Source organism: Microcebus murinus, chromosome 22 (assembly GCF_040939455.1).
Source record: "Microcebus murinus isolate Inina chromosome 22, M.murinus_Inina_mat1.0, whole genome shotgun sequence".
Taxonomy (NCBI): domain Eukaryota; kingdom Metazoa; phylum Chordata; class Mammalia; order Primates; family Cheirogaleidae; genus Microcebus; species Microcebus murinus.
In genome coordinates, this window is record NC_134125.1 from 24,224,460 (window position 1) to 24,237,039 (window position 12,580).

The 12,580-nt window shown below is 42.7% G+C and overlaps 1 protein-coding gene across 2 annotated transcripts in view; it reads right to left on the bottom strand.

Annotated features, from left to right (window-relative positions):
• SPECC1L (sperm antigen with calponin homology and coiled-coil domains 1 like) overlaps window positions 1-12,580 on the bottom strand; it is a 170,098-nt gene that overhangs the window by 47,501 nt on the left and 110,017 nt on the right. For both annotated transcript variants that reach the window (XM_012749269.2, XM_012749270.3), the window contains exons 11-12: window positions 3,110-3,193; window positions 387-543 (exon numbers count right to left, since the gene is read on the bottom strand). In XM_012749269.2, the coding sequence (XP_012604723.1) occupies window positions 387-543; window positions 3,110-3,193 (241 nt within the window). The remainder of the gene's footprint in view (window positions 1-386; window positions 544-3,109; window positions 3,194-12,580) is intronic.

Sequence of the window (12,580 nt, forward strand, 5' to 3'; positions counted from 1 at the left end):
ATCCACAGCCCTCAAGGCTCCACTCAAATTCCACCCTCCTAGGACGTCTTCCTTGACCCTCTACTCTTACCCCAGGATTCAAATTTCACAATACTTACTTTTGTATTCAACCATTCTCCAATTAAAAAAAAAAACAAAAAAAAACCAGAAACTAAAATAAAACTATAGCTACCTCAGGAAAGGAGCCATCTCTTTTATTACTTTGTTAGCATCTTCAATACCATTTACCCAATTCTGTCCGAACACAGAAAAGATCAGTGATCACTTAATAACACAAAATGAAGGAGAAGTCACAGAGCTCAAAGGCCATTACTTCACCCCCTGACAGTTTACTCTCAGACCAGGAAGGGTACCTGTGAAACACACCCATATTAACTGTTCCCTACCTTATCCGGCTTCGGGTGGTGGGGGTCACGGACACTGTGGGAGAAGAGGACAGGGAAAGCTGCGGCGACGTGGTTCCCATAGCCATGAGAGAGGCCGGAGATGCGCCCTCCGGTGCAGAGATGTCCCGCTTCATTTCTTCACTACTTCGTCGAGATACTGGTCATGAAAAATAGTCATCATGCATTTTATAGCAAAAATATTTTAGATTCAATTGAGATCTTTTCTTCTGAACATTTAAAAAAAACGGATATTGCCATCTAGGAGGAAAACCTAATACTTTCTTTATCTTACTTATAACTGATAAAGATTTCTTATTTTATTCATTAAAAAAAAATCTGTGAACAGGGACAGTAGTCAAACATGCACCGAAGCCCACATTCCTTGTAGACAAGGAGTGTGTCTTCTCCATGCTACAGGTACCTACAAGCACACAGAGGGTACTATATAAACATCTATTTAAATACAAATACAACTAAAAACCAAAGGCTAATTAAAGCAGTACCTGCAACTACTCAGCCCTGTCCAATACTCACAATGTGAAACCAACACAAACCTTCTGAACTCAGCCAATAACGCCCCTTTCTCTCCCTTTAACACTGTAATTCTGGGTCGGGCTACTTTTTTTTTTTTTTTTTTTTTTTGAGACAGAGTCTCGCTTTGTTGCCCAGGCTAGAGTGAGTGCCGTGGCGTCAGCCTAGCTCACAGCAACCTCAAACTCCTGGGCTCGAGCGATCCTTCTGCCTCAGCCTCCCTGGTAGCTGGGACTACAGGCATGTGCTACCATGCCCGGCTAATTTTTTTTTTTATATATATATCAGTTGGCCAATTGATTTCTTTCTATTTATAGTAGAGACGGGGTCTCGCTCTTGCTCAGGCTGGTTTTGAACTCCTGACCTTGAGCAATCCGCCCGCCTCGGCCTCCCAAGAGCTAGGATTACAGGCGTGAGCCACAGCGCCCGGCCCGGGCTACTTTTTAAAAAACAAATCAATGAGGCAGAAAACCAAAAGGTATCAAGTCAACTATTGGGAAACAGCAACAATCTTTTAGAAAAGTCTCATTTTGGAAGTCTGACATAGTAAGATATTGTACCTTGTTAAAATTACAAAAAGTTCTGAGAACTGCTAAGTAGAAGTAGCCACAACAAAAGTAGCTTTCTAGCTAGCAAGGTGGCCTCAGTACTGCCAGGTGCTCAGGACACTGGGCTGAGCACAGTGAAAAGTGACACACCAGACAAAGTCCCTGAGCTCAGACAAATTCTCTCTCACCTCAGAAGCAGCTGGGTCTGCAGGAACCATTAACTGGGTTGATTCAATGCAATCAACGATATACACCAGCAATTGTTTTGCCCTGATTACTAAAACCGTCCCTTTTATTGGCTAAAGTCTTCCTGATGATTTTAGGATAACCACAAACAGAATACAACTCTGCATTAGTAAAGTGGTGCCCGTAAAGATCCTGAGGGGACAGACGCTTTCTCCTATTTTATGATCTTAGAAAGACATGCTTATATATGTTCTGGCATACATAATTTTATAATTATTCTTTTTTCTCTAACAATGTCAGTTCTTTTGTAATACCTTAAATCGGTAGTTTCTTTTAAGTAATGTACTAGGAAACTGGATGAGAAAACTTCTCAGAATTTCACATAAAATGGAGGAAACAGACTGAGAAAGAATCTGAGGAAATCTATTGTAAGAAAGGCCCAGATATGGGAATTTTAGCTGATCACAGGACTTCCCACTGATGTAAAGGCCAGTCCTGATGTAGAGTTGTGGGTAACTTCACTCCATGCACAAGGGGACATTCAGTGAGTTAGAAGGATTTCTCCTCTCGTGGTCTAATTCCCAGTTGAGCTATTAAGTGTAAGAAAAGGTCACAAAGAAAAAAAAAATAATACAAACAATTGATAAACTGAAGCATTAGCTCCATAAGACAAAGCAAGCCCATCCAATTCGTCATTATAGGACGGCTTTATCATACTGGAAAAATTCCAGGAAAAAAAAAATTTTTTTTTTTTTTTTTTGGGACAGAGTCTCACTTTGTTGCCCAGGCTAGAGTGAGTGCCGGGGTGTCAGCCTAGCTCACAGCAACCTCACATTCCTGGGCTCAAGTGATCCTTCTGCCTCAGCCTCCCGAGTAGCTGGGACCACAGGCATGCACCACCATGCCCGGCTAATTTTTTCTATACATATTAGTTGGCCAATTAATTTCTTTCTATCTATGGTAGAGACAGGGTCTCGCTCTTGCTCAGGCTGGTTTTGAACTCCTGACCTTGAGCAATCCGCCTGCCTCGGCCTCCCAGAGAGCTAGGATTACAGGCATGAGCCACCATGCCCGGCCTCCAGAAAATTTTTGGTGTGTTTTGAAATAACGCTTCAAAATCAGTCACGATACACTTTGAAGTAAATACCCTAATCTTTCACAATTATATCAACTTTGTATGAAGCTGTATTTTCAGCACATCACCTAGCACAATGTAGGCCCTTAATAAATATTTGTTAAATAAATGAACTATCTAGATTTGTTGTTTTCAAGTCACATTTTAAAAATGGGATCTCTGTAGAACTGGAAGATACAATAGGGCAAATTCAGGGTAAATAATCAACTCAAGAGCTAAAGAGGCAAGTAGAGTCAAATAAGTCTAAAGAGAAAGTATTCAGCACCATTACTAAAACTTCTGGAAGAGTCTTCTGAAAAAATTTTTCAGATAAAAGTCATTACCTGAGATGGTCTTGGCACTTTCCATGGCAGGTACTCTCGGCAGGGAAGCAGGTCGGCTGGTTGAAGATGTTCGTAACAGATGTTCTGCACAAAGCACAAAATGCGTGATGAAGAAATCTGATGCTGAACTTTAAAATAATAAAGGTACAACGAGGTGTGTTTTACTCCTCTCAACTTCGAGGCTCACCCTTCCCAATCCAGGGCATTTCCACAACTTCCCACAGCCTGTTTGTCCAAAACAACTCTCCTAGCCAAGGAACATGTAAAACATTCCACTGAAAGTTTTATTTCTAGGGATGAGATACTCCACACAGATGAATGCTTCTAAACCACGACTGCCACTTACCTCTTTGACGCAATCTGATCAAAATTCAAAGATCCACTATTGCAACTAGATCTAAAGCACAAACTAAATAAAAGCCTTGCCTTTATGTGCCTATGTTAGTGTGGAAGCCATATGTACATACAAACACAGACAAGTCTGGATGGACAATTAGAATAACAGAATGAAAAAGTGCCATCAGGCCTGGCGCGGTGGCTCTCGCCTGTAATCCTAGCTCTCTGGGAGGCCGAAGCAGGCGGATTGCTCAAGGTCAGGAGTTCAAAACCAGCCTAAGCAAGAGCGAGACCCCGTTTCTACTACAAATAGAAAGAAATTAATTGGCTAACTAATATATGTAAAAAAAATTAGCCGGGCATGGTGGCGCATGCCTGTAGTCCCAGCTACTCAGGAGGCTGAGGCAGCAGGATCGCTTGAGCCCAGGAGTTTGAGGTTGCTGTGAGCTAGGCTAATGCCACAGCACTCACTCTAGCCTGGGCAACAAAGCAAGACTCTGTCTCCAAAAAAAAAAAGTGCCATCAAACCACAGAGAAGAAGCCACTCACTTTGATGTTGCGCAGCATGGAAGGCTTCAAAAGCACAATGACACTGAGCTGGGCCTAACTACAGAGAAGAGGGTTGGGAGCTGTATTTCAGCCAGACAGTAAGAAGAGCGAAAGGCACAAGGACATTTAAGATGGAGAATAATAAAGGCCAAGTGTGGCTAAAACATGGGGTGGATAGAGAACAGGAGGGCAGCAGGGAAAGGGGCTGGTGAGGGACAGCCATTGTCACCTGGCACATGGACTTCAGCCTGACGGCAAAAAGGAAGCTCTACACGTTTCTGAGGATTTAGGGTAGGACACAGTCAGACACTGCCTCGACTGTCTGCTTGCAGCCCCACCTTGTGCTCCTCTTCCCTTGCTCTCTGAACACAACTGTCATGAGAGTTTCTTTAGCTCCCTGAACAGTGGCACAAGCTGTTCCCTCATCTCGACATGACTCCTCCGTTCTCTCCTTAGCCTGGCTAATTTCACCACCCTTTAGGCCTCATGTGAACATCACTTCCTCAGGACCTGTGTCCCCCAAACACAGACTGGGGAGGGGGTCCTGCTGACTCCCTCTCCCTGTGCACTTCTCACCCATCCCTCCAAGCCTGACGAGAGGCCATCTTCAAGCCAGGACACAGGGAGGCAGGCACAAGGACAACGAGATGTGTTTGGCCCACTGTGTCGGGGGTGTGTGATAGGCAGAGGGAAGATACCAGGCCTTGCATGTAATGAAGACTCGCAGCCTTACCATCCAAGAATGCCCACCACTTCTTTTTATGAAGAGACAATTTAAACAATGCCCCCTCTCAAAATATAATGATGTCCAAAGTAATGGCACATGACACTATCTCTTAAGGATAACACATCTTTCACTCCAAAATATATTTTCCTAAGAGAATGAGGAACATCTGGCTGTAATGACTCACCTCCCTGGAGGCCTGGGGAGTGGGAAGGATGAGCTAACTTTCTTAATGAAGACAGGACAGATACAGCCTACAGTTTCTCGAACAAAGATCTTCTCTGTGCAAAGGCCCTACAAGCAAGCATCAAGCAGAATTCTCAACCCTGTCAGCAGCTGACATTTATCTTTACAGGAAGAGCATATTATGCACAAAGTTTGACGAAGTTAGTAGAACATGGAAATAGTAGAAAACAGAAACCAACATTTTGAATTTAATCAAATTTTCCGTTCTATAATTATGGAACTGTGGTTATTTCCCTAAAAATCTTAGTCCCCGGCCGGGCGCTGTGGCTCACGCCTGTAATCCTAGCTCTTGGGAGGCCGAGGCGGGAGGATTGCTCAAGGTCAGGAGTTCAAAACCAGCCTGAGCAAGAGCGAGACCCCGTCTCTACTATAAATAGAAAGAAATTAATTGACCAACTGATATATATATATAAAAAATGAGCCGGGCATGGTGGCGCATGCCTGTAGTCCCAGCTACTTGGGAGGCTGAGGCAGAGGGATCACTCGAGCCCAGGAGTTTGAGGTTGCTGTGAGCTAGTCTGACGCCACGGCACTCACTCTAGCCTGGACAACAAAGTGAGACTCTGTCTCCAAAAAAAAAAAAAAAAAAATCTTAGTCCCCTAAAGAACAATACAGCAAATTAAAAAAATACTTAAAGGTTAAAAAGACAAATAAAGGTTAAAAACAAAGGTTAAAAAGACAAATAAATCAAAACACTGGATGTCAGCTATGGACATAGGCATAAACCCAGGTCATCCCCTACAAGGAAAGTGTTTATAAGCTGTCCCATTTAACCTTTTCTCTTTTATAATGCACACTATAGGCACATAGCTGGGGAAAAGCTCATGACATTTCCTGCTGATACACGTGCCCAACACCTGTCTGAGTCTCCTTCTCACTGCTTGTCTAAGGATCCACATCACCCATAATCTGGAAGATACTTTTCAGCACCTACTTCCTGAAAATGTACAAAAACGTCCTGAAAGCCCAAGTAGGTTATTCCTTTAAAAATTATTTGTGGTAATTTTCAACAGCTAAAACATAGTCTGTTGCTATTTCATGAAGTATTTTTACTTCATGAAAATACTTCATGAGAATCAAATCTGCCCAGAGGCGCTTGTCACAGTAAGAACACAGGCCCATCTACACTGCAGTGAACGGCTGGTTTCCATCTTCGTGTAAAGCTGTCGGTTTATTCCTCTTCAGGAAATAAGATTAGTGTATTACAATCGAGTGTAGCAGGCAGGAGGGAACATATTTTACAGTAATAGTTCCTATTCTATTGCCATATGGAACTATTGTTGTCTTTAATCCATTCATTAAATAAAGATCATTTGGAGATCCACTGTGTGCCAGCCACGGGGTTTGGTGCAAAGGTCAGAGAAAGGGAGAGAGGAGACGGGAAACTTGCCCTTGTGGAAGTCAAGGTTTAGAGTGAAAGCAAGACATTTTAAAAAATCATGACAAGGGGCCAGGCGTGGTGGCTCACGTCTGTAATCCTAGGACTCTGGGAGGCTGAGGTAGAAGGATTCCTTGAGGCCAGGGGTTCGAGACCAGCCTGAGCAAAAGTGAGACCCTGTCTCTACAAAAAATAGAAAAATTAGCTGGGCGTGGTAGTGGGTACCTGTAGTCCCAGCTACTTGGGGGGCTGAGGCAGGAGGATCCCTTCAGCCAAGAGTTTAAGGTTGTATTGAGCTGTGATGACACACTGCACTCTAGCCTGAGCAACGGAGACCTTGTCTCAAAAAAACAAAATCATGATGAGGGATGGTAGGAAAGAACAAGTAGTAGGGGCTCTGGGAGCACAGCAGGCGATGTGATCTGGTCTTGAGGGGAAGTCTGAAAAGGCCTCCTCTGCTGCCAGGAAATGACAGCAACGTTGAGATTAGAAGCATAATTAGCAGAGGAGAGCTTGGAAGAAAAAGAGTATTCACAGCTGAGGGCACAGCATACACGAAAAGAAATCAAGGATGGTGATGCTCAGAGGGCAGGGGAAAGAGTGAAGTGAGGTGAAGCCGCAAAGGCAGGGCAGAGGGCCAGATCGGGACAGCCCAAATCATGCTTTGGACTTGATCCTGTTGGCAATGGGGAGCCAATGAAGGTTTTATCAGGTTAGCATTGTTCCGCTGCAGTGGGATGGAGAGGGGTAATGGTGCCTGCAGGATGAAGAGTCAGACTGCACAGGTTAGAGAGAGTGGTGACTTGGACATGGGAGCTGCCAGAAAGCTGCCAGCAGAAAACAGCTATAAAATCTTGAACAGATATGAAAATCAACTACTTAAAGGCACTAAAGAGAAACTAAATGCAGGTAGAAAATGAAGGGAGTTTACATTTGGAAGAAGGAAATAGCACTGGGTGAGATTCCTAGTTTTATAGCTTTTTGCATGAGCAAGGCCCCAGTAGAGGCCAAGTGGGTTAGCTCAAAATTGATAGAAAACCCATGTCTTACTGCCCTGAAGAACCAGAGGACATATCTGGGGACAACTATAGCTGTTGGAAAGCAAGGGGGTGGGAAAAATAACAGAAAGAAAGAGCACAAAAAGGGAAGCCCAAATTTTGTATTAATATATGAACTATGGCCAAACCTCGCTGACCTCTGAAATCCACAAGCACTCACATTCCAGAGAGGTGAATTAAAGACAAAATAACTGAACAGGTATTTCAATTGCAGCAGAGTTTGGACTTTGAAGTGAGCCAAACTAATTGTTTTGCTAAAACAAAAACTAATATTCTGCAGAGGAACATAATAGAATCAAGAACCTCTGCAATGTGTGATTCATATTGCCCAGGATGCAATCCAAAATTACTAGATATACAACAAAGAAAAAGGAAAAAGTGACCCATACTCAAAAGAAATGGAAACCTACCTAAAGATGGCCTATATGCTGGAATTAGTAGAAAAGAATTTAAAAGCAGCTATTACAAATATGATTCATGTTATAAAGGAAAATATGCTCTCAATGAATGAACAAATAGGAAATCACAGCTGATAGCATTATAAGAGTGTAAGACAGGCCCTATAGGACACCCTAAGGCTGAAATTGGAGCAGATACTAAGAAAAACCCTCTGGAAAACCAGTCCCCACTCTAAACACAAAGTAATACTAGAGAAACTGGAAGCCTCTTCTGTAATGAGGGCAATCACAGCAACAACAAACCTCAAATCCAGCCCAGCTCCTGAGTAGAGTAACTCACAGTCCCAAACTTATAGACTTAGCAGAAGAAAAGAGGTGCTCATTTCAAGGCATAAAACCAATCTACTGTCCATGTAAGATGTCTTGCTTTCAACACTGAATTGCAAAATATGTAAAACACAAGAAAAAACCCAACATACCCAGATCACTACACCAAGACACAAAGTGATCAAAAAAACCAGATTCAGAAATGGCACAGATGTTGGATCTGGGCATTTGAAATAACAATGATCAATATACTAAAGTCTCTAATGGAAAAAGTAGACAATCTGCAAGATCAGCTAGGATTTCCTACTTGATTTTCTCTTACAGTTTCCATCTCTCTGCTGAAATTAGACAAATAAAGCTGAAAACCGTCTCTTTGGTTCTCAGCTGCCCAGGAGACCCTGGCATACTAACGGGTGCTCACTCTCCTGTGGGTGCAGACCAGGCATCTGCAATGCACACAAACAGTCCCCCACAACAAATTACACAGCCCAAAATTGTCTATAAGGCCAAGGTTAACAGACCTTAACTTAGCTTTAGGCAGCCATTAAAAATAATTTTTTAAGGGATATAAGTAATTAGTCAATAGAGGAGATAAAATAGGATAAGAAAAAAATGGTCAATGTACCCAAGAGAAGGCAGAAAAGAGGAAAATAGATAAATAGGTCAAAAAGAAAATATGATCAAGATGGTAAATTTTAATACAACCATATCAATAATCATATTAAATGTGAATGATCTAAATACACCAGTTAAGGCCGGGCGCTGTGGCTCACGCCTGTAATCCTAGCTCTTGGGAGGCCGAGGCGGGCGGATTGCTCAAGGTCAGGAGTTCAAAACCAGCCTGAGCAAGAGCGAGACCCCATCTCTACTATAAATAGAAAGAAATGAATTGGCCAACTGATATATATAGAAAAAATTAGCCGGGCATGGTGGCGCATGCCTGTAGTCCCAGCTACTCGGGAGGCTGAGGCAGAAGGATCACTCAAGCCCAGGAGTTTGAGGTTGCTGTGAGCTAGGCTGACGCCACGGCACTCACTCTAGCCTGGACAACAAAGCGAGACTCTGTCTCAAAAAAAAAAATAAAATAAAAAATAAAAAATAAAAAAAATAAATACACCAGTTAAAAGACAGACTGTCAGAATGAATAAAAAAGGAAGACTGAACTATATACCATCCACAAGAAATATAAAATACAAAGATAAATTAAAGTATGGAAAAAGATAAACTACATAAGCACTAACCAAAAGAAGGCTGGAATAGCTGTATTAATATGAGATAAGGAAGACTTTAGAAGAAGGAATATTATCAAGGATTTAAAAAAAATTACCTAGTAATAAAGAGGTCAGTTCTCTAAGCCGACATAACATTCCTAAATGTGTATGCACCTACCAACAGAGGTTTTAGGCATATGTGACAAAAACTGACAGCACTGAAAGGGGAAGTGAACAAGTCTGCTAGACTTGGAGAGTCTGACACTCTTCTCTCAGTAATTGATAGAACGAGTAGACTGAAAATCTGTAAGAATATAGAGACCTAGACTGAGCACAGTGGCTCATGCCTGTAATCCTAGCACTTTGGGAGGCTGAGGTGGGAGGATCACTTGAGGCCAGGAGTTCAAGGCCAGCCTAAACAACACAGAAGACACTGTCTCTACAAAAAATAGAAAAGTTAGCTAGGCATGGTGGTGCATGCCTATAGTCCCAACTATTTGGGAGGCTGAGGCAGGAGAACTACATGAGCTTGGGAGTTTAAGTCAGTGAGCTGTGATGATGACACCGCACTCCAGCCTGGGCAACAGAGCAAGACTGTCTCTAAAAATATTTTTTAGGCCGGGTGCGGTGGCTCACGCCTGTAATCCTAGCTCTCTGGGAGGCCGAGGCGGGCGGATTGCTCGAGCTCAGGAGTTCGAAACCAGCCTGAGCAAGAGCGAGACCCCGTTTCTACTATAAATAGAAAGAAATTAATTGGCCAACTAATATATACACAAAAAATTAGCCGGGCATGGTGGCGAATGCCTGTAGTCCCAGCTACTTGGGAGGCTGAGCCAGGAGGATTGCTTGAGCCCAGGAGATTGAGGTTGCTGTGAGCTAGGCTGACGCCACGGCACTCACTCTAGCCTGGGCAACAAAGCGAGACTCTGTCTCAAAAAGAAAAAAAAATTTTTTTTAAATAATAATAAAAAAGAATATAGAAGACCTAGGCTTGAGCATACAACCAACTAGATATGACATACATTTATAAAACACTCTACCCAATAACAGCAAAATAAATTCATGCTAAGTGAGAGAAGCCAGACTTAACAGGCTACATATTGTCTGGTTTCAATGAAGTGACACTCTGGAAAAGGCATAACTATAGGGATGAAAAACCTATCGGTGGTTGCTGGGGAGTGGGGAGTGTGGGGTTGACTATGAAGAGGCAGCATGAGGGAATCTTGGGGTGATGGGGCTGTTGTGTGCAGAACTGTGAAACTGTAATGATGGATAAATGACTATTATATATATCTGTCAAAATCCACTGAACTGTATACCTGAGAGTAAAATTTTCCTGTATGTAAATTTTTTTTTAAAAATCAACTGGAATAGAGTGGGGGAGAGAAAATGGAATACAGACTGTGACCAACTAATCTAACTATTACAAAAGTATGACATAACCACACTGAAGGGTGTGGGGGAAAGGAGCCTACTGAAGTAACCTTGGGGAAAAGAAGTGTTTTGACTGGATACTACAAGGTTAAAGATTTTAAAAACCGTACATAAACACTGTACTCTAGCTGGTAAATTTGCTTCTCACAGGGGTATGGTTTAGCAATTATGCAATTACTGTATATGTTATATTAAGGTTGAACAAATAAGTAAATCTATTATAGATAACAAGAGCCAGGTTTCTAACCACCAAGAGAAAGAAGTTACAAATAAGGAAAGGGAAAAGGCTAGAATGAACCCTTTGGTGATGGCTTGGAGTCAGAGGTGCCAGTACAAACTCATGGTTTTAGGCAGAGGGATGGAAGGACAGATGGATGCGTGCTGGGACACATACATGCAACGTTCCCAGCTCTGTCCAGAGAGGGACTAAAGGCAGTGAAACCCCAGTAGCAACAGGCACATCTAGCACTCAAAGCTTGGTTTCTAAATACTATTCTCTAATAAAAGCAACAAACAGTTGATTCCAGGGCTAGTGTAGAAAAAATCCATGATGAATGTGGAGCATCTTGTGGTGCCAGACAATAAGAAAGTGCTTTATGGGGTGGAGGAAAGATGCACTGAGAGAGCAAGGAGGCGATTTAAAAGAGCTCCCATGGCCACTGCTGAAATAACTTGACAACAAAATAAACAAAAATAGATTATAGGCCGGGCCCAGTGGCTCACTCCTGTAATCATAGCACTCTAGGAGGCCGAGGCAGGAGGACTGCTCCAGGTCAGGAGTTCAAAACCAGCCTGAGGCCGGGCGCTGTGGCTCACGCCTGTAATCCTAGCTCTTGGGAGGCCGAGGCGGGAGGATTGCTCAAGGTCAGGAGTTCAAAACCAGCCTGAGCAAGAGCGAGACCCCGTCTCTACTATAAATAGAAAGAAATTAATTGGCCAACTGATATATATATAAAAAAATTAGCCGGGCATGGTGGCGCATGCCTGTAGTCCCAGCTACTCGGGAGGCTGAGGCAGAAGGATCACTCAAGCCCAGGAGATTAAGGTTGCTGTGAGCTAGGCTGACGCCACGGCACTCACTCTAGCCTGGACAACAAAGTGAGACTCTGTCTCAAAAAAAAAAAAAAAACCAGCCTGAGCAAGAGCAAGACCCCATCTCTACTATAAATAGAAAGAAATTAATTGGCCAACTAATATATATAGACAAAATTAGCCGGGCATGGTGGCGCATGCCTGTAGTCCCAGCTACTCGGGAGGCTGAGGCAGAAGGATTGCTTGAGCCCAAGAGTTTGAGGTTGCTGTGAGCGAGGCTGATGCCATGGCACTCACTCTAGCCTGGGCAACAAAGCAAGACTCTGTCTCAAAAAAAAAAAAAGATTATAACCCAAAGAATAAAATAAATGTTCATGTGTCTACACTAATGTGAATAAAAGGTATAAATATAATAATACAGACAAATAATTCCTTACAGGCAGAATGAGGAAATCACCACTGAAACTCAAAGTAATAACTGTTGAGGGCAAAATGCATAAATAAATGTTAAAATCCATGAGAGAAAAGTTGAAGCACGAATGATATTTACTAATTACTATAGCAGACAACTACTTCAACCAGTGATCAAGGTTAATTTAACATCACTAGTAATAAGACACCATCATCATGTCCCTGCTATGATGCCCCGAGAAGGCACCACACTTCTGCAGCACCCTTCCCATTAAAACCATCTCAACCTAACTGGGAGAAAGTATCAGACAAGCCTGTCCTGAGAGAGCAAAATAACTGACCAGTATTCTTTAAAAGTGTCAAGGT